Source organism: Cucurbita maxima, unplaced genomic scaffold, assembly GCF_002738345.1.
Source record: "Cucurbita maxima cultivar Rimu unplaced genomic scaffold, Cmax_1.0 Cma_Scf00219, whole genome shotgun sequence".
Lineage (NCBI taxonomy): Eukaryota > Viridiplantae > Streptophyta > Magnoliopsida > Cucurbitales > Cucurbitaceae > Cucurbita > Cucurbita maxima.
The window spans coordinates 32,146-54,081 of NW_019272235.1; the positions used below are offsets into that span (position 1 = coordinate 32,146).

General features: G+C 36.4%; 6 protein-coding genes across 6 annotated transcripts; all 6 read right to left on the reverse strand.

The window, feature by feature from the left end:
- Positions 1-907: 907 nt before the first annotated feature.
- Positions 908-1,496, reverse strand: LOC111474042. The gene is made up of 2 exons (XM_023119302.1): positions 1,450-1,496; positions 908-1,373 (listed from the first exon to the last, which is right to left on the reverse strand). The coding sequence occupies exons 1-2, from the start codon at positions 1,457-1,459 to the stop codon at positions 940-942; spliced, it is 444 nt and encodes a 147-aa protein (XP_022975070.1). The 5' UTR covers positions 1,460-1,496; the 3' UTR covers positions 908-939.
- A 142-nt stretch (positions 1,497-1,638) lies between these two features.
- LOC111474045 (major extracellular endoglucanase-like) lies at positions 1,639-4,795 on the reverse strand. The gene is made up of 4 exons (XM_023119305.1): positions 4,647-4,795; positions 2,161-2,449; positions 1,804-2,050; positions 1,639-1,691 (listed from the first exon to the last, which is right to left on the reverse strand). Exons 1-4 carry the CDS (start codon positions 4,793-4,795, stop codon positions 1,639-1,641), a joined length of 738 nt encoding a protein of 245 aa, XP_022975073.1.
- Positions 4,796-5,920: 1,125 nt separating this feature from the next.
- LOC111474043 lies at positions 5,921-6,504 on the reverse strand. The gene is made up of 2 exons (XM_023119303.1): positions 6,458-6,504; positions 5,921-6,380 (listed from the first exon to the last, which is right to left on the reverse strand). Exons 1-2 carry the CDS (start codon positions 6,465-6,467, stop codon positions 5,947-5,949), a joined length of 444 nt encoding a protein of 147 aa, XP_022975071.1. The 5' UTR covers positions 6,468-6,504; the 3' UTR covers positions 5,921-5,946.
- Positions 6,505-6,582: 78 nt separating this feature from the next.
- On the reverse strand, positions 6,583-7,686 carry LOC111474046 (major extracellular endoglucanase-like). The gene is made up of 3 exons (XM_023119306.1): positions 7,169-7,686; positions 6,691-7,058; positions 6,583-6,586 (listed from the first exon to the last, which is right to left on the reverse strand). Exons 1-3 carry the CDS (start codon positions 7,577-7,579, stop codon positions 6,583-6,585), a joined length of 783 nt encoding a protein of 260 aa, XP_022975074.1. The 5' UTR covers positions 7,580-7,686.
- Positions 7,687-10,922: 3,236 nt separating this feature from the next.
- LOC111474041 lies at positions 10,923-11,554 on the reverse strand. The gene is made up of 2 exons (XM_023119301.1): positions 11,466-11,554; positions 10,923-11,388 (listed from the first exon to the last, which is right to left on the reverse strand). Exons 1-2 carry the CDS (start codon positions 11,473-11,475, stop codon positions 10,955-10,957), a joined length of 444 nt encoding a protein of 147 aa, XP_022975069.1. The 5' UTR covers positions 11,476-11,554; the 3' UTR covers positions 10,923-10,954.
- Positions 11,555-11,654: 100 nt separating this feature from the next.
- LOC111474048 (major extracellular endoglucanase-like) lies at positions 11,655-14,811 on the reverse strand. Its single transcript, XM_023119307.1, has 4 exons — positions 14,730-14,811; positions 12,177-12,718; positions 11,820-12,066; positions 11,655-11,707 (listed from the first exon to the last, which is right to left on the reverse strand). Exons 1-4 carry the CDS (start codon positions 14,809-14,811, stop codon positions 11,655-11,657), a joined length of 924 nt encoding a protein of 307 aa, XP_022975075.1.
- Positions 14,812-21,936: the final 7,125 nt, after the last annotated feature.

Here is a 21,936-nt window from a genome sequence, read left to right on the forward strand (position 1 = left end):
GTTATGGATCACTCATGGACTAAAGATAGTACCCCCAACACTTAAACAAATGCTTCCACTTAATCGAGAGAGTGAATCAAGGTTAATTGGTTGCTTCTCAATCTAACCCTCCATTATAACAAATCAAACATTTATATATTTCTTTAGTTAGAATTTGAAACTAAAGCTCGTTTCTTGCGGATCCAAATTCTAAAGCACCAATACCATACATAATGCTACATCCCGTATCAGGGCAATGTGTCAAATCCGAGGATAAAGGAGAAGTTTAACTCGGCGATTGTGCCACTCCGAACCAATGGAACCATAGTGCAGATGCAAGTCCGATGAAGTTGTTGTCCTACGGGCAGCGTTTGAAATCCGTCGGAGATGGAAAAGCACCGGTGGTATCCGACGAATGCTCTGGTGATGGAAGCAATTGGACGGTGGCTTCGAAAGCAAATCTCCAATTGGCGAAGACCATTTTTGCTTGGAGAAGGAATCTGGTACTTCAGTTGTTGTGAAGAAATGCATTTGCTTTAAAGACGAGGGAAGTTGCATGGATGATCCTCAACCCCAACGGTTCAAACTTGTTCCAACAAATGTTGCTTGGTTTATTAATTAGTTTAAAATGGGAATTGAGAATTTGGTCCAATATACTAGTAGTTGTTGGAATTTGAATTTAGTGTTGGCAGGCAAGTTTTGAAAATGCCGGAGTCATATTAGGGTTGTCGATTTTATGCTTAAATTCGTAGTTAAATGGTCAATAATTTTTTTCTATTGTTTATTATATGTCCAATCTTTTATACGATCATTATTGTTCGTATTATTTTCCGTATATGTTTGTACGATAAATAAAATCGGTTATAATTAAGCACGAGCATGAATAGAATTAGAGATAAAATAGGGGCCAATTCAAAGTCGGGCATGTCATATATTTATTCTTCCCAATACATAAGCAACTCACAATGTGTTGGTTTCAACGAGTTCAAACCATTGACTTTGGGTGTCTTCGAGGCAAGTTGGAGCACCATCAGTGCAAATACAAGAGTTTGTCACAATTTTTGAAGAATTAGAGTTTTCAACCTGCAAGCAAAGGCTCTTCCCATCTTGAGTTATGGTGGCCAAATGAAGCTTAGTGTTTGAAATGGCTCTCCAAGAACTCTGAGGGCCGAAGCAATCTGTTGAGAGAGATGGCATAAGGCCTTCTCCGCTTGTTTTTAAGCATAAACCAGTGCTTGACATCCTAATTGGAGTGCTATCATTGTCATGAGTCCATCGACCTGAGTTGGAGCAATTACCCATGAACATATCTTTGTTGTCATTTGAGACTTGGATGCATTGGCCACTTTGTGGATGATATATAACATACGAGAACGATGCATTGGAATTTGGATCTGTGCGCCGTAAAAAAATGTCTTTTACACTTGTTATAGATCCATATATTCAAAATCGTTAATATATTTTACTTACCTTGCAACATAGTCTGCAATAGTTGAAACTTCCGGACAAAGTTTGGATTTTTATTTTGAGTCCAATTGGAGTCGAGAACTCCAAAAGTTTCTGCCGGGCCTGCCTGACCTTCCCTATAATAATAGCTACCTTGCCAAGTCCATAATGCCCAATCTAAATCTTCTTGTGCAAGATGAGCTGTGAAGCAACTCATGAACCGATTTTCTGCATCGTTAACCTCTCTCTGATCGTACCCATATTCGCTGACAAACAAAGGAAATGGGTTTGGTCCTTCTCTAACAAATTCAGCGTGGTCTACAAAGCCATTGATAATATCTGCACAAATATTATTTAGTGGCTGGGTTATAAATTTACTCTCTGCATCTCCACTGAACGAATACAAGTGCACCTCAAAAACCAACTTGTTGTCTAAGGCGCTTGCATTCAAGGGCTTCTCTTTTAAGCATCGAAGATCATTATCAAAATTTAGGCCCGAAACAATCACTAAAACATTTGGGTTAATGTTGTGGATTGTTGTTACTCCTTGAGTAACATAATTGTTCCAATCATTTGCATTTTCATTGGTTCCTCGTATCTCGTTTCGTAGGCTCATTCCAACCATCTAAATGTCATAACAAAAGAATGTTCTTTTGTTAGTGAAAAATTATAGAAGTCTTTAAATGTTTGAGTTTAGTTTCAAGAGTGTGAGAATTTTCCTTAATTTTTACCTACCGTTGGTTTCTTGGAAAAGCGTTGAGCAACTAAGCTAAGACCTTGTAGCCATTCTTGAGGGTCAAAATAGCGGTCTCCAAAAAATCCATTGCCATCGTCAAGGGAGCAACACCATCTTGGCTGACTCATATGGTTGTCGGCAATCACCATTAAACCACTCTCTCCAAGCACATCAACAACAGCTTCATAGGCTTCAGCAATAGTCTTGTTCAACACAAAAGGATTATATTGAGCCAATCCGGCTTTTGCTTGCTCTAAATCGAGAAGGTCAAAATTCTCTTCAACTGTCCTATTTGCATAACGAGTGAACATTTGAGTTGCATACGTGAGTCGTACACAATTAAACCTCAACTTGATTGCCTCATCTGCCAGCTCTTTTAATGGCCTGTGGTTGAGACCTTCTATTAGCATGCTCTGTGTGTGGGAAGGCCAATTCACGCACACAAGCTTCACTCGACGCCCTGTTGTCGAATCAACGATCCACCTTCCGTTTGTTGACAACGGTAAAGAATAAACAGAAGGAGGTAGAAGCACAAACAATGCTAGAAAAAGAACAACTTGAAAAGTTCTTCCCATTTTTTCTTCTCTTTTATGAATCGGGGTGAGAGAAGCATAGCCCAAAGGTTGCTTATATATCTCATTAATAGGTTGAAATTTGTTCAAAAGATCAAAGATCCATGTAACCGTGAAACTCCTTCCATTTTTCTTAATTCAGTTGCTTTGTTAATAAATTGTGTTTCCACCTTTGATAATTTGTTGAGTAATAAGCAAATTTTTCTAACAAAGCTAGCAACGTTCATACATATCTTGCCCACAGAACCAATATTTTAACATTATGGCCCCTTTTTCTTAAGTAAAACTCGAAGCTTATTCCTGTCTCAAATTAAAAGTTAAAATAGTAGCTAACTACGTTTATGATAAGTTCTTATATAATACCCCCACTACATTTTTTTTGAGTTGGAGACATTTTTCCACCTAATAATTCACAAATGCATAAAATTATTTTAATAATCTAAATTAATAAAAATAAAATAGTTAACCTATCAAATTATTGAAAATATTTTATTTATACACTTTTCATACAATACTATGCATTTATTAATTTATTTATTTAGATTATGGTTGTCCGTCTCCAATTGCATAGTTAAAAAAAGATTTAAACGAGACTAGCACAAGCTAATATATATATACATATATATATTCTAGGGGAGAGAGTAGAATATTCTAAACGTTGAATTTTGATGTCGCATATTTAGAAGGTCCAAAGCATATAATAAATAAATTAAGATTGCTTTGTCTTTTTTACCGTAAACAATTCGACGTGTAGTTTGGCTATTCGATGAGTAGTTTGGTAAGAACTTATATTATGAGCCTCGATGCCCTCGCTTGGAAAATGTCACCTTTTGAATTTGATTGTGTGGAAGGAGAAAAAATGAAAGTCTATAATTTTATGTCCCCACTAATAAAAATAAATTGGCCATCTGGCCTTCTTTTTTCAAACAAATTCTCTTCTTTTGAATTGATGGCGGGTTAATGTGAAGTTTAAAAAGTCACGTCGTTAAACTCAGGGAAACTTTTGAAGGGACGACCCATTACACCGAACTGGTTTTGGATTAGTGGATCATTCTAAACTGTTTGATCAAGCTTTTAGGGTCGACCAAAATTGTAACGCGTCATGTCTAGGATAGATCAAGATTTGTAATCCAGATTCGATACCTGATGGCTCTGAATCTTGGACATGAGACGATACAAATTGTATTAGAGCAGTATCTCTCCCAGTAAGATGTGGTTTGAAAACGAACTAATGTGAAAGTTGGTAGGTATGTGACACCCGAGCAAATGAGGGGTACATGAATGAATCGAAACCACTTCCAAACGAGAGGGATCGTGAGGATATGATAGCTAAGAAATACTTTAGAACATGGATAGTCACTCCATATACCAATAAGGTTCATTTTCCTTTTCGACAGCACAATTATAAGAACTTCACGGTTAGGTATGTTTTGCTTGGAGCAATTCTATGATGCACGTAACCTGTGGAGAATTTTTCTAGGACGCATGTGAGCAAGGAAAAAAACATGCAGGAAGAACTCGAGTTAGTTCGTGGGAATAGCTTTCACTCTTAGAAACAAAGAGTAGGCAACGTGACCATGTCAAATCCTAGACATGAGTCGTTACAAAGGTTTGGGAGTCACACTCACTCATGGTCAAACAAATTCACTGTCGATCCAACGTACTAATATAGTTACATAAGCAAAGTAAAAAGTAATATAATCCAAAAAATGTATAAACAACCTACGTACCATAATTAAAAATTTTAATACTACTCGTAATTCAACACTACGAACCTAATAGCCATTTGGTTTCAAATTCCTCCCATAATTCTTCATTAATCATAAATTTTTACATGCTTATCACAACCTTCCCTTTTAGTCATTTGGGTTTTAGTATTGAAAGTAGATGAGCAGTTCATTTTTACCTCAAACCTTTTCTTGATGAAACCAACTATTTTGACCCTTCCTGGCATTTTCGTGTGCCTACTGATATTCAAACCTCCCGACTTCAAATCCTCCATCAAACTCAGACCCTCATCCATTTCCTCCGCCTCGATCTCCACCGTCACATTCGTCGCCATCGTGTCCTTTGCCTTCGTCAATCCGCCGGCGTCTCCCCCTCTCCAATCACCTCGCCGTGGTAGTAAATCACTGTCGTGGCTTTTGAGTATTTGAGCGATGCGACATTAGGATTCCGCACGAAGAAACTAGCCACAACGAGTATGCCACCGTCTGAGAAGGAAGAATGGTGAGTTTTAAATGATTATTAAGATAATTAGATGAAAGTTTTGGTGTTATGGATCACTCATGGACTAAAGATAGTACCCCCAACACTTAAACAAATGCTTCCACTTAATCGAGAGAGTGAATCAAGGTTAATCGGTTGCTTCTCAATCTAACCCTCCATTATAACAAATCAAACATTTATATATTTCTTTAGTTAGAATTTGAAACTAAAGCTCGTTTCTTGTGGATCCAAATTCTAAAGCACCAATACCATACATAATGCTACATCCCGTATCAGGGCAATGTGTCAAATCCGAGGATAAAGGAGAAGTTTAACTCGGCGATTGTGCCACTCCGAACCAATGGAACCATAGTGCAGATGCAAGTCCGAAGAAGTTGTTGTCCTACGGGCAGCGCTTGAAATCCGTCGGAGATGGAAAAGCACCGGTGGTATCCGACGAATTCTCTGGTGATGGAAGCAATTGGACGGTGGCTTCGAAAGCAAATCTCCAATTTGCGAAGACCATTTTTGCTTGGAGAAGGAATCTGGTACTTCAGTTGTTGTGAAGAAATGCATTTGCTTTAAAGACGAGGGAAGTTGCATGGATGATCCTCAACCCCAACGGTTCAAACTTGTTCCAACAAATGTTGCTTGGTTTATTAATTAGTTTAAAATGGGAATTGAGAATTTGGTCCAATATACTAGTAGTTGTTGGAATTTGAATTTAGTGTTGGCAGGCAAGTTTTGAAAATGCCGGAGTCATATTAGGGTTGTCGATTTTATGCTTAAATTCGTAGTTAAAGGGTCAATAATTTTTTTCTATTGTTTATTATATGTCCAATCTTTTATACGATCATTATTGTTCGTATTATTTTCCGTATATGTTTGTACGATAAATAAAATCGATTATAATTAAGCACGAGCATGAATAGAATTAGAGATAAAATAGGGGCCAATTCAAAGTCGGGCATGCCATATATTTATTCTTCCCAATACATAAGCAACTCACAATGTGTTGGTTTCAACGAGTTCAAACCATTGACTTTGGGTGTCTTCGAGGCAAGTTGGAGCACCATCAGTGCAAATACAAGAGTTTGTCACAATTTTTGAAGAATTAGAGTTTTCAACCTGCAAGCAAAGGCTCTTCCCATCTTGAGTTATGGTGGCCAAATGAAGCTTAGTGTTTGAAATGGCTCTCCAAGAACTCTGAGGGCCGAAGCAATCTGTTGAGAGAGATGGCATAAGGCCTTCTCCGCTTGTTTTTAAGCATAAACCAGTGCTTGACATCCTAATTGGAGTGCTATCATTGTCATGAGTCCATCGACCTGAGTTGGAGCAATTACCCATGAACATATCTTTTTTGTCATTTGAGACTTGGATGCATTGGCCACTTTGTGGATGATATATAACATACGAGAACGATGCATTGGAATTTGGATCTGTGCGCCGTAAAAAAATGTCTTTTACACTTGTTATAGATCCATATATTCAAAATCGTTAATATATTTATACTTACCTTGCAACATAGTCTGCAATAGTTGAAACTTCCGGACAAAGTTTGGATTTTTAATTTGAGTCCAATTGGAGTCGAGAACTCCAAAAGTTTCTGCCGGGCCTGCCTGACCTTCCCTATAATAATAGCTACCTGGCCAAGTCCATAATGCCCAATCTAAATCTTCTTGTGCAAGATGAGCTGTGAAGCAACTCATGAACCGATTTTCTGCATCGTTAACCTCTCTCTGATCGTACCCATATTCGCTGACAAACAAAGGAAATGGGTTTGGTCCTTCTCTAACAAATTCAGCGTGGTCTACAAAGCCATTGATAATATCTGCACAAATATTATTTAGTGGCTGGTTTATAAATTTACTCTCTGCATCTCCACTGAACGAATACAAGTGCACCTCAAAAACCAACTTGTTTTCTAAGGCGCTTGCATTCAAGGGCTTCTCTTTTAAGCATCGAAGATCATTATCAAAATTTAGGCCCGAAACAATCACTAAAACATTTGGGTTAATGTTGTGGATTGTTGTTACTCCTTGAGTAACATAATTGTTCCAATCATTTGCATTTTCATTGGTTCCTCGTATCTCGTTTCGTAGGCTCATTCCAACCACCTAAATGTCATAACAAAAGAATGTTCTTTTGTTAGTGAAAAATTATAGAAGTCTTTAAATGTTTGAGTTTAGTTTCAAGAGTGTGAGAATTTTCCTTAATTTTTACGTACCGTTGGTTTCTTGGAAAAGCGTTGAGCAACTAAGCTAAGACCTTGTAGCCATTCTTGAGGGTCAAAATAGCGGTCTCCAAAAAATCCATTGCCATCGTCAAGGGAGCAACACCATCTTGGCTGACTCATATGGTTGTCGGCAATCACCATTAAACCACTCTCTCCAAGCACATCAACAACAGCTTCATAGGCTTCAGCAATAGTCTTGTTCAACACAAAAGGATTATATTGAGCCAATCCGGCTTTTGCTTGCTCTAAATCGAGAAGGTCAAAATTCTCTTCAACTGTCCTATTTGCATAACGAGTGAACATTTGAGTTGCATACGTGAGTCGTACACAATTAAACCTCAACTTGATTGCCTCATCTGCCAGCTCTTTTAATGGCCTGTGGTTGAGACCTTCTATTAGCATGCTCTATGTGTGGGAAGGCCAATTCACGCACACAAGCTTCACTCGACGCCCTGTTGTCGAATCAACGATCCACCTTCCGTTTGTTGACAACGGTAAAGAATAAACAGAAGGAGGTAGAAGCACAAACAATGCTAGAAAAAGAACAACTTGAAAAGTTCTTCCCATTTTTTCTTCTCTTTTATGAATCGGGGTGAGAGAAGCATAGCCCAAAGGTTGCTTATATATCTCATTAATAGGTTGAAATTTGTTCAAAAGATCAAAGATCCATGTAACCGTGAAACTCCTTCCATTTTTCTTAATTCAGTTGCTTTGTTAATAAATTGTGTTTCCACCTTTGATAATTTGTTGAGTAATAAGCAAATTTTTCTAACAAAGCTAGCAACGTTCATACATATCTTGCCCACAGAACCAATATTTTAACATTATGGCCCCTTTTTCTTAAGTAAAACTCGAAGCTTATTCCTGTCTCAAATTAAAAGTTAAAATAGTAGCTAACTACGTTTATGATAAGTTCTTATATAATACCCCCACTACATTTTTTTTGAGTTGGAGACATTTTTCCACCTAATAATTCACAAATGCATAAAATTATTTTAATAATCTAAATTAATAAAAATAAAATAGTTAACCTATCAAATTATTGAAAATATTTTATTTATACACTTTTCATACAATACTATGCATTTATTAATTTATTTATTTAGATTATGGTTGTCCGTCTCCAATTGCATAGTTAAAAAAAGATTTAAACGAGACTAGCACAAGCTAATATATATATACATATATATATTCTAGGGGAGAGAGTAGAATATTCTAAACGTTGAATTTTGATGTCGCATATTTAGAAGGTCCAAAGCATATAATAAATAAATTAAGATTGCTTTGTCTTTTTTACCGTAAACAATTCGACGTGTAGTTTGGCTATTCGATGAGTAGTTTGGTAAGAACTTATATTATGAGCCTCGATGCCCTCGCTTGGAAAATGTCACCTTTTGAATTTGATTGTGTGGAAGGAGAAAAAATGAAAGTCTATAATTTTATGTCCCCACTAATAAAAATAAATTGGCCATCTGGCCTTCTTTTTTCAAACAAATTCTCTTCTTTTGAATTGATGGCGGGTTAATGTGAAGTTTAAAAAGTCACGTCGTTAAACTCAGGGAAACTTTTGAAGGGACGACCCATTACACCGAACTGGTTTTGGATTAGTGGATCATTCTAAACTGTTTGATCAAGCTTTTAGGGTCGACCAAAATTGTAACGCGTCATGTCTAGGATAGATCAAGATTTGTAATCCAGATTCGATACCTGATGGCTCTGAATCTTGGACATGAGACGATACAAATTGTATTAGAGCAGTATCTCTCCCAGTAAGATGTGGTTTGAAAACGAACTAATGTGAAAGTTGGTAGGTATGTGACACCCGAGCAAATGAGGGGTACATGAATGAATCGAAACCACTTCCAAACGAGAGGGATCGTGAGGATATGATAGCTAAGAAATACTTTAGAACATGGATAGTCACTCCATATACCAATAAGGTTCATTTTCCTTTTCGACAGCACAATTATAAGAACTTCACGGTTAGGTATGTTTTGCTTGGAGCAATTCTATGATGCACGTAACCTGTGGAGAATTTTTCTAGGACGCATGTGAGCAAGGAAAAAAACATGCAGGAAGAACTCGAGTTAGTTCGTGGGAATAGCTTTCACTCTTAGAAACAAAGAGTAGGCAACGTGACCATGTCAAATCCTAGACATGAGTCGTTACAAAGGTTTGGGAGTCACACTCACTCATGGTCAAACAAATTCACTGTCGATCCAACGTACTAATATAGTTACATAAGCAAAGTAAAAAGTAATATAATCCAAAAAATGTATAAACAACCTACGTACCATAATTAAAAATTTTAATACTACTCGTAATTCAACACTACGAACCTAATAGCCATTTGGTTTCAAATTCCTCCCATAATTCTTCATTAATCATAAATTTTTACATGCTTATCACAACCTTCCCTTTTAGTCATTTGGGTTTTAGTATTGAAAGTAGATGAGCAGTTCATTTTTACCTCAAACCTTTTCTTGATGAAACCAACTATTTTGACCCTTCCTGGCATTTTCGTGTGCCTACTGATATTCAAACCTCCCGACTTCAAATCCTCCATCAAACTCAGACCCTCATCCATTTCCTCCGCCTCGATCTCCACCGTCACATTCGTCGCCATCGTGTCCTTTGCCTTCGTCAATCCGCCGGCGTCTCCCCCTCTCCAATCACCTCGCCGTGGTAGTAAATCACCGTCGTGGCTTTTGAGTATTTGAGCGATGCGACATTAGGATTCCGCACGAAGAAACTAGCCACAACGAGTATGCCACCGTCTGAGAAGGAAGAATGGTGAGTTTTAAATGATTATTAAGATAATTAGATGAAAGTTTTGGTGTTATGGATCACTCATGGACTAAAGATAGTACCCCCAACACTTAAACAAATGCTTCCACTTAATCGAGAGAGTGAATCAAGGTTAATTGGTTGCTTCTCAATCTAACCCTCCATTATAACAAATCAAACATTTATATATTTCTTTAGTTAGAATTTGAAACTAAAGCTCGTTTCTTGCGGATCCAAATTCTAAAGCACCAATACCATACATAATGCTACATCCCGTATCAGGGCAATGTGTCAAATCCGAGGATAAAGGAGAAGTTTAACTCGGCGATTGTGCCACTCCGAACCAATGGAACCATAGTGCAGATGCAAGTCCGATGAAGTTGTTGTCCTACGGGCAGCGTTTGAAATCCGTCGGAGATGGAAAAGCACCGGTGGTATCCGACGAATGCTCTGGTGATGGAAGCAATTGGACGGTGGCTTCGAAAGCAAATCTCCAATTGGCGAAGACCATTTTTGCTTGGAGAAGGAATCTGGTACTTCAGTTGTTGTGAAGAAATGCATTTGCTTTAAAGACGAGGGAAGTTGCATGGATGATCCTCAACCCCAACGGTTCAAACTTGTTCCAACAAATGTTGCTTGGTTTATTAATTAGTTTAAAATGGGAATTGAGAATTTGGTCCAATATACTAGTAGTTGTTGGAATTTGAATTTAGTGTTGGCAGGCAAGTTTTGAAAATGCCGGAGTCATATTAGGGTTGTCGATTTTATGCTTAAATTCGTAGTTAAATGGTCAATAATTTTTTTCTATTGTTTATTATATGTCCAATCTTTTATACGATCATTATTGTTCGTATTATTTTCCGTATATGTTTGTACGATAAATAAAATCGGTTATAATTAAGCACGAGCATGAATAGAATTAGAGATAAAATAGGGGCCAATTCAAAGTCGGGCATGTCATATATTTATTCTTCCCAATACATAAGCAACTCACAATGTGTTGGTTTCAACGAGTTCAAACCATTGACTTTGGGTGTCTTCGAGGCAAGTTGGAGCACCATCAGTGCAAATACAAGAGTTTGTCACAATTTTTGAAGAATTAGAGTTTTCAACCTGCAAGCAAAGGCTCTTCCCATCTTGAGTTATGGTGGCCAAATGAAGCTTAGTGTTTGAAATGGCTCTCCAAGAACTCTGAGGGCCGAAGCAATCTGTTGAGAGAGATGGCATAAGGCCTTCTCCGCTTGTTTTTAAGCATAAACCAGTGCTTGACATCCTAATTGGAGTGCTATCATTGTCATGAGTCCATCGACCTGAGTTGGAGCAATTACCCATGAACATATCTTTGTTGTCATTTGAGACTTGGATGCATTGGCCACTTTGTGGATGATATATAACATACGAGAACGATGCATTGGAATTTGGATCTGTGCGCCGTAAAAAAATGTCTTTTACACTTGTTATAGATCCATATATTCAAAATCGTTAATATATTTATACTTACCTTGCAACATAGTCTGCAATAGTTGAAACTTCTGGACAAAGTTTGGATTTTTAATTTGAGTCCAATTGGAGTCGAGAACTCCAAAAGTTTCTGCCAGGCCTGCCTGACCTTCCCTATAATAATAGCTACCTTGCCAAGTCCATAATGCCCAATCTAAATCTTCTTGTGCAAGATGAGCTGTGAAGCAACTCATGAACCGATTTTCTGCATCGTTAACCTCTCTCTGATCGTACCCATATTCGCTGACAAACAAAGGAAATGGGTTTGGTCCTTCTCTAACAAATTCAGCATGGTCTACAAAGCCATTAATAATATCTGCACAAATATTATTTAGTGGCTGGTTTATAAATTTACTCTCTGCATCTCCACTGAACGAATACAAGTGCACCTCAAAAACCAACTTGTTGTCTAAGGCGCTTGCATTCAAGGGCTTCTCTTTTAAACATCGAAGAACATTATCAAAATTTAGGCCCGAAACAATCACTAAAACATTTGGGTTAATGTTGTGGATTGTTGTTACTCCTTGAGTAACATAATTGTTCCAATCATTTGCATTTTCATTGGTTCCTCGTATCTCGTTTCGTAGGCTCATTCCAACCACCTAAATGTCATAACAAAAGAATGTTCTTTTGTTAGTGAAAAATTATAGAAGTCTTTAAATGTTTGAGTTTAGTTTCAAGAGTGTGAGAATTTTCCTTAATTTTTACGTACCGTTGGTTTCTTGGAAAAGCGTTGAGCAACTAAGCTAAGACCTTGTAGCCATTCTTGAGGGTCAAAATAGCGGTCTCCAAAAAATCCATTGCCATCGTCAAGGGAGCAACACCATCTTGGCTGACTCATATGGTTGTCGGCAATCACCATTAAACCACTCTCTCCAAGCACATCAACAACAGCTTCATAGGCTTCAGCAATAGTCTTGTTCAACACAAAAGGATTATATTGAGCCAATCCGGCTTTTGCTTGCTCTAAATCGAGAAGGTCAAAATTCTCTTCAACTGTCCTATTTGCATAACGAGTGAACATTTGAGTTGCATACGTGAGTCGTACACAATTAAACCTCAACTTGATTGCCTCATCTGCCAGCTCTTTTAATGGCCTGTGGTTGAGACCTTCTATTAGCATGCTCTGTGTGTGGGAAGGCCAATTCACGCACACAAGCTTCACTCGACGCCCTGTTGTCGAATCAACGATCCACCTTCCGTTTGTTGACAACGGTAAAGAATAAACAGAAGGAGGTAGAAGCACAAACAATGCTAGAAAAAGAACAACTTGAAAAGTTCTTCCCATTTTTTCTTCTCTTTTATGAATCGGGGTGAGAGAAGCATAGCCCAAAGGTTGCTTATATATCTCATTAATAGGTTGAAATTTGTTCAAAAGATCAAAGATCCATGTAACCGTGAAACTCCTTCCATTTTTCTTAATTCAGTTGCTTTGTTAATAAATTGTGTTTCCACCTTTGATAATTTGTTGAGTAATAAGCAAATTTTTCTAACAAAGCTAGCAACGTTCATACATATCTTGCCCACAGAACCAATATTTTAACATTATGGCCCCTTTTTCTTAAGTAAAACTCGAAGCTTATTCCTGTCTCAAATTAAAAGTTAAAATAGTAGCTAACTACGTTTATGATAAGTTCTTATATAATACCCCCACTACATTTTTTTTGAGTTGGAGACATTTTTCCACCTAATAATTCACAAATGCATAAAATTATTTTAATAATCTAAATTAATAAAAATAAAATAGTTAACCTATCAAATTATTGAAAATATTTTATTTATACACTTTTCATACAATACTATGCATTTATTAATTTATTTATTTAGATTATGGTTGTCCGTCTCCAATTGCATAGTTAAAAAAAGATTTAAACGAGACTAGCACAAGCTAATATATATATACATATATATATTCTAGGGGAGAGAGTAGAATATTCTAAACGTTGAATTTTGATGTCGCATATTTAGAAGGTCCAAAGCATATAATAAATAAATTAAGATTGCTTTGTCTTTTTTACCGTAAACAATTCGACGTGTAGTTTGGCTATTCGATGAGTAGTTTGGTAAGAACTTATATTATGAGCCTCGATGCCCTCGCTTGGAAAATGTCACCTTTTGAATTTGATTGTGTGGAAGGAGAAAAAATGAAAGTCTATAATTTTATGTCCCCACTAATAAAAATAAATTGGCCATCTGGCCTTCTTTTTTCAAACAAATTCTCTTCTTTTGAATTGATGGCGGGTTAATGTGAAGTTTAAAAAGTCACGTCGTTAAACTCAGGGAAACTTTTGAAGGGACGACCCATTACACCGAACTGGTTTTGGATTAGTGGATCATTCTAAACTGTTTGATCAAGCTTTTAGGGTCGACCAAAATTGTAACGCGTCATGTCTAGGATAGATCAAGATTTGTAATCCAGATTCGATACCTGATGGCTCTGAATCTTGGACATGAGACGATACAAATTGTATTAGAGCAGTATCTCTCCCAGTAAGATGTGGTTTGAAAACGAACTAATGTGAAAGTTGGTAGGTATGTGACACCCGAGCAAATGAGGGGTACATGAATGAATCGAAACCACTTCCAAACGAGAGGGATCGTGAGGATATGATAGCTAAGAAATACTTTAGAACATGGATAGTCACTCCATATACCAATAAGGTTCATTTTCCTTTTCGACAGCACAATTATAAGAACTTCACGGTTAGGTATGTTTTGCTTGGAGCAATTCTATGATGCACGTAACCTGTGGAGAATTTTTCTAGGACGCATGTGAGCAAGGAAAAAAACATGCAGGAAGAACTCGAGTTAGTTCGTGGGAATAGCTTTCACTCTTAGAAACAAAGAGTAGGCAACGTGACCATGTCAAATCCTAGACATGAGTCGTTACAAAGGTTTGGGAGTCACACTCACTCATGGTCAAACAAATTCACTGTCGATCCAACGTACTAATATAGTTACATAAGCAAAGTAAAAAGTAATATAATCAAAAAAATGTATAAACAACCTACGTACCATAATTAAAAATTTTAATACTACTCGTAATTCAACACTACGAACCTAATAGCCATTTGTTTTCAAATTCCTCCCATAATTCTTCATTAATCATAAATTTTTACATGCTTATCACACCCTTCCCTTTTAGTCATTTGGGTTTTAGTATTGAAAGTAGATGAGCAGTTCATTTTTACCTCAAACCTTTTCTTGATGAAACCAACTATTTTGACCCTTCCTGGCATTTTCGTGTGCCTACTGATATTCAAACCTCCCGACTTCAAATCCTCCATCAAACTCAGACCCTCATCCATTTCCTTCGCCTCGATCTCCACCGTCACATTCGTCGCCATCGTGTCCTTTGCCTTCGTCAATCCGCCGGCGTCTCCCCCTCTCCAATCACCTCGCCGTGGTAGTAAATCACCGTCGTGGCTTTTGAGTATTTGAGCGATGCGACATTAGGATTCCGCACGAAGAAACTAGCCACAACGAGTATGCCACCGTCTGAGAAGGAAAAATGGTGAGTTTTAAATGATTATTAAGATAATTAGATGAAAGTTTTGGTGTTATGGATCACTCATGGACTAAAGATAGTACCCCCAACACTTAAACAAATGCTTCCACTTAATCGAGAGAGTGAATCAAGGTTAATTGGTTGCTTCTCAATCTAACCCTCCATTATAACAAATCAAACATTTATATATTTCTTTAGTTAGAATTTGAAACTAAAGCTCGTTTCTTGCGGATCCAAATTCTAAAGCACCAATACCATACATAATGCTACATCCCGTATCAGGGCAATGTGTCAAATCCGAGGATAAAGGAGAAGTTTAACTCGGCGATTCTGCCACTCCGAACCAATGGAACCATAGTGCAGATGCAAGTCCGATGAAGTTGTTGTCCTACGGGCAGCGTTTGAAATCTGTCGGAGATGGAAAAGCACCGGTGGTATCCGACGAATGCTCTGGTGATGGAAGCAATTGGACGGTGGCTTCGAAAGCAAATCTCCAATTGGCGAACAAAATTGGCGAAGACCATTTTTGCTTGGAGAAGGAATCTGGTACTTCAGTTGTTGTGAAGAAATGCATTTGCTTTAAAGACGAGGGAAGTTTCATGGATGATCCTCAACCCCAACGGTTCAAACTTGTTCCAACAAATGTTTCTTGGTTTATTAATTAGTTTAAAATGGGAATTCAGAATTTGGTCCAATATACTAGTAGTTGTTGGAATTTGAATTTAGTGTTGGCAGATAAGTTTTGAAAATGCCGGAGTCATATTAGGGTTGTCGATTTTGTGCTTAAATTCGTAGTTAAATGGTCAATAATTTTTTTCTATTGTTTATTATATGTCCAATCTTTTATATGATCATTATTGTTCGTATTATTTTTCGTATATGTTTGTACGATAAATAAAATCGGTTATAATTAAGCACGAGCATGAATAGAATTAGAGATAAAATAGGGGCCAATTCAAAGTCGGGCATGTCATATATTTATTCTTCCCAATACATAAGCAACTCACAATGTGTTGGTTTCAACGAGTTCAAACCATTGACTTTGGGTGTCTTGGAGGCAAGTTGGAGCACCATCAGTGCAAATACAAGAGTTTGTCACAATTTTTGAAGAATTAGAGTTTTCAACCTGCAAGCAAAGGCTCTTCCCATCTTGAGTTATGGTGGCCAAATGAAGCTTAGTGTTTGAAATGGTCTCCAATAACTCTGAGGGCCGAGGCAATCGGTTGAGAGAGATGACATAAGGCCTTCTCCACTTGTTTTTATGTATAAACTTGTTCCTATAGTTTCTAAACAAGATTACAAGTACTATAGAGTTCTAAATTCAAGGGCATTCTCCACCATTACCCTTCAAACTTGTTCCTAAACTTTCTAAACAAGATTACAAGTACTCTTAAGAGTTTCTTCTTCTAAATTCAAGGGCATTCTCCACCATTTCCGTTCATTTCTAAAGTTCTTTCCCTTCCCTAAGGCCATGGCCTCTATCCATATTGACCATTAGATAAAGCTTGGACTCGAACCCAGAATCGGGTGATTAGAAGTCAAATGCCTTATCCATTAGTCCATGGGCACCTTTTATTATGTGACAACTCGTATGCAAATTGAATTTTCAAGAGCATGGAGCCCATTGATTTTGTTACAAATCTCTTGAATTGGATCTTTGTTCTTAGAATAGGGATTTCTTTGGTTTCGAAGTCTTAAAACCTTGGTTCTTTGTTCTTAGCATTCTTTGTGTCTTGACATTGTTTTGGTGTGTGATAAGCTTACTAAATACATGTTCCTAAGGTGGCAACACTTTATCGGAGGCATCTAAAATATCGAGATGCATGTTGTTTACAAAATTCTTCACGAATTTGTTTTAAGAAAAATTTTAGATTAGTCTGTACAAAAATAATGACAAAGTATTCAAAAGTTTTAAATTACCAAAATACTTTTAAACTAAAAAAAATTATGAAAATATCAATTTTCAAAGAATCATACGTTCGAGATTAGCCTGTACAAAACCCTTCGATCTTCAAATTCAACTATTAGATTGAGCTCTAATTTTAACAGGATCAAGAAAACTCGAAGTAACTCAGATCCAACAACTAGATTTAAAGAAAAAAGTAGGCAAGCCTCTAATCGGAGAAGATATTTCGAAAAGAAATTTCTAAGAAATGAACTTCAAATTCAGGATGAGTTGGTGGTTTCACGGCCAATTTAAGCTTCATCTATAAAGTATTAAGTAGGAATTTTCATTTGAAACAAGAATCAAGTCTTGAAAGTTCTTTACACTTGAGTTGGAAGCTTTTAGATTATGAGTTACATTGCTCTCAAGTTTCCAAAATTAAGAGACTATGGTTCATCAAATTCCCTTAAAGAAATTCTTACAACTTTGAAATTAGCTCCCCAACAAGATTCATGATGACTCAAGAGCTGAAAACATCTTAAACACATTCCTTCAATTTGAGTTTTCATGGCTGTAGGAGGGAATAAATTTAAAATTTCAATTCGAGACTACAAGAAAATTTATCTCTCCAAGCCAACAACCAGTCACTCAATAAGAAGTTTCATGAAGACAACGAAAGCTAAAAAACCTCAAGAACAAGGAGAATCGAAGAAAAAACTTATAAGCTTCGTTTTTTTATGAATTTTAGAAAAACACCAAATTTTTCGACTGAGGTCTATTAAGCTTTAATACAAGATACCATAAGCTTCAAGAGGATGAGAGGAGAAGGTTTCATAAAGAAGTGAAGGGCTGAAGAGCTCTCGATCGAGTTTCTCAATAACCTTTAGGATCTATGAAAATGGGTTTCATGTCGAGAGAAAGAATCGAAAAATTGGGGACATATGCAATAATTCATCCTTCCAAAATCAATTCTCAAAATTGAGAGAAAGATAAGGAAGAAACCTCATGACGAGGTGAATTCTTGATCTCTAGTTCTTCCTTGAAACATGATTTTCAAGTTTCATGAAGAAATCAATGGTATGTAGAAGGTGATTTTGAGAGCAACCTCACAACAGGCCACACATTTCTTCCAGGGAAGAAGATAATGACATTGACTAGCCATGTCTGTCTTAAAATATGACACGACTTAGTTTTTTTTTTTCCAATTAAACTCAACCTAGATGGGTTCTCATAAAATTCTTTAGGGTTCTTGAAACTACACTAAAATATGGACCTACCAAAAAAAATTTGGAGCAATTCAGATACCCGAAGCTCAAGGACCAAGGACCCGAATGAAATACATATAACAATCAATATGAATGCAATATGAATGCAATATGAACCTTAAGTAATTTAAATTTAAATTAATATAGAAGAAAACAATATAGAACAAAGAGTTAAGAACCTAAACCATACATTTTGCTCGAGAATCTAATAATGTTAAAATAACATATCAAACGAACTTTGTTAACCATGAAATTTTAATGGTAGGCATAATAAGATATATTAGGGTTATATATGAAATTTGGTGATTATTGGTTAAGGATAGGTAGCTTATCCAAAATACCCCTAAAGATCTTTAAAATATTTTTTCAAGCTGACTTCAGTTTTCATTAAGGTTTATTTTTATCAAAGATTTTACAAAGTTTGGAAGGGCTAAGAACCAAAACCAAGGAATATAGATAAATTACCAAAATACCCTTATAAAGACGACCTTAAGAAGTTTGTATGACCCTAATGATTTTTCAAGCTTATAAATTACTTATGTACAACCTTAAGAAGGATTTTACAAAATCTCGAAGATTTTAGAAAAAGTTAGGTGTATAAGCCAAGGCCGGTGAGAAATGATAGTCAAGGAATATGATCCCTAACCAAGATTTAAGATCCTTCTAGAATAGTCAAGGAACACGTAATTTTATGACAAACTTATGCATGTTATTATGAAAGGTTCATGACATAAGGAAAAGGATTAGAATTCCCCTATCTAATAAAATTAAGAATTATGTAATCGAATGAATCCCTTAAATACCTTAAAGGTTATTAAATACCATCACCCTAGTGTGTTATAAGATTATGTTATGCATAGGGTTCGACCTTAATTTTTAACCAATCGAGAGGCTACCCTATGTCAAGATGAGCTCTATATTCATCCTTGATTTTTAAGAAATTAGGATGATACTCGTGATAAGTTTTAGGATAGCTTTTGGTTATTAAGTAACCAGCGTACTACCTTACTCAAGAAGAGCTCAAAGATTTGCACTTGATTGTTAAGCAGTGAGGACGTTATCTAGGTAAACCTTAAGAATAGTCATTGGTTTTTAAGCAACCAGGGGATTACCCTAATCTAAATTTACCTAAAGGACAGTCCTTGGTTTTTAAGCAACCAGATGATTACCCTAATCCAAGAGGATCTCAAAGTGAGCACTTTACTTTAAATAATTAGAAGGCTAGCTCTTGATTTTTAAGTAATCTAGATGCTCCCCTAAATAAGAATGAGCATGAGACTTTGACTGTTAAGTAATTAGGAGGTTGCCTTAATAACATGTATTTATTAAGCTTATCACACACCAAAACAATGTCAAGACACAAAGAAGGCTAAGAACAAAGAACCAAGGTTTTAAGACTTCGAAACCAAAGAAACCCCTATGCTAAGAACAAAGGTCCAATTGAGAGATTTGTAACAAAATCAATGGGCTCCATGTTTGGGGGAAAAATCTTATAGTAAATTCTTGAAAATTCAATTTGAATACGAGTGGTCGTATAATGGATAAGGCGCCTTACTTCTAATCAAGTGATTGTGGATTCAAATCCCCCTGGGCCTGTAAGTTATTCCACTTATTCCAAGAGTAAGCTATCCTATTCCAAGAGTAAGCTATCCCATGTAAGACTATAAATTAGTTTTTAGGCAAACTTTGGAAACGTTCCTGCCTAGAAATTGATATAAATTAGTTTTTAGACAAACTTTGGAAACGAATATTTTTAAATATATGAGATCAATCCTAAAGAAATAAAATATTAAACGACATGGTTTGCTCTTACAGAAAATGAAGTTAAAGAGCCATGCCTATGGTTTGAAAGTAGGAGCGTGCCAATGAGGAAGAAATTATAGCTTTGTAGCAAAATAAGAAATTATAGCCTTGTCACAAAAGAAAACTTGGGAATTAGTACCAATACCAAGAGATATCAAGCCCATCTTACATAATAATGTAGCCCCAGAGTTCTTTAAAAAATATGGACTAGACTATGATCAAACGTTTAGTCCAGTGGCGAAGATCATTCTCGTACAAGTTCCTCCAATACTTGTGGCAAATAAAAAGATCATTCTCGTAAAAGTTCTTCCAATACCTATGGCAAATAAAAAGATCATTCTCGTACAAGTTCTTCCAATACCTATGGCAAATAAAAAAATCATTCTAGTACAAGTTCCTCCAATACCCGTGGCAAATAAAAAGATTATTCTTGTACAAGTTCCTCCAATACCTGTGGCAAATAAAAAAAACATTCTCGTACAAGTTCCTCCAAAACCTGTGGCAAATAAAGATTGAGAATTATGGCAGATGGATATGAAGTATATTTTTTTGCATGGAGAGTTGAACCGGGAGATCTACATGAACCAACCAAATGGATTTGAAAATGAAGTTGGATTCATTAGTTAGGCAAAGTCCAAAGAAGCTTCATTTGGATGCGGCTCGATGAATCTTGAGATATGACAAAGGTATGATCAATTATGATTTTTTTGTACAAAAGAAGCGAAAATTGTAAGCTAGCCAGATACCACAATACTCGATAGTTAAGCATTGGGAATGTGGTTAAGCTCGATTCGAGAACAACTTCTTGGTGTAGAAAAAGACAACGAACAATATCATTGTCAACTAGAGAAGCAGAGTACAGAGCAGCAGCTGAAGTAGCTCAGGAAAGTTCATAGCTGAAACTCTTGATGGAAGATTGGCACAAAAAAATTTACTATCCAATACCACTTAATTGCGATAACCAATTTGCGATTTGTCTAGTAGAAAATACTGTGTTTCATGCTAGAACAAAAAATTTAGAGGTGGACTACCATTTCATTAGAGCAAAAGTCCTAAAGGAAGAATTCAAGATGTAGAAGACCAATTGATATATTTGTTTACAAAATGGCTCACATGAGAGCTTACGTTGCCAGCTCAACATGGTGCGACGAATGAGAACTAGTGTTGATGGTGAGTGTTAAAATATATCACTATCCCAATAGGGTTAAACTCAACCATTGTATGAGTCCTTGTATGTTTATGTTACCGAAATAATTAGTGATTTTTTAAATAAATATACCTAATATTTAGAAAAAATGATTTAGATATTTTAGGAGAAAAGGGTGAGAAATTTTAGAAATAGATGGACTATCATAGAGTATAAATACCATCCACCCTATTTAGGTTTTCATCTCAAGAAATACAACCAACAATGCAGTAGTATCATACAAATTGTGTTGTAATCTCTTCTAGATTGGTCTTAATAAATAGTGCGAGTGTTTCCCACAAAGAGTTGTGTTCAACAAAGTTCACCGCAAAACTTTTTGTCGCCAGAATTCAAACCAAAGAACTTTTTGTTGGGCAGCCAATTCTTGAGCTTTTTAGGACTCGATTTCTTCATGGAATATCTGTATCTAAAGATGATCCAAAACTATAAATCTTACAATTCTTGATGTACATCGGAACGTCGTCTTCTAATTTGAATTAACTCTGGTGTTCTTCATGAATCTTCAGCGAAACTCCTCCAAGAGAACAACATAATAAAAAATTATAATCTAATACCAAAAAACACTTGCGGTCTAACAGCTAATTAGGGTTCATCAATGTAGGGTCAAAATAATTTTTTTTTTTTTGCCTCTTGGTTGACTTTGACAAACTTTGTAACGACCATAAAAAAAAAACTTAGTCACCGGAAAAGTCTGGAGAATTCTAGCGAGGCACCAGAATTCTCGCTCTCCTCTCGGACACGCTCTCCCCCGACCCCTACAAAACGCTACTGCATGAGAAAAGAGTTAGTAACAGAGAGAACGAG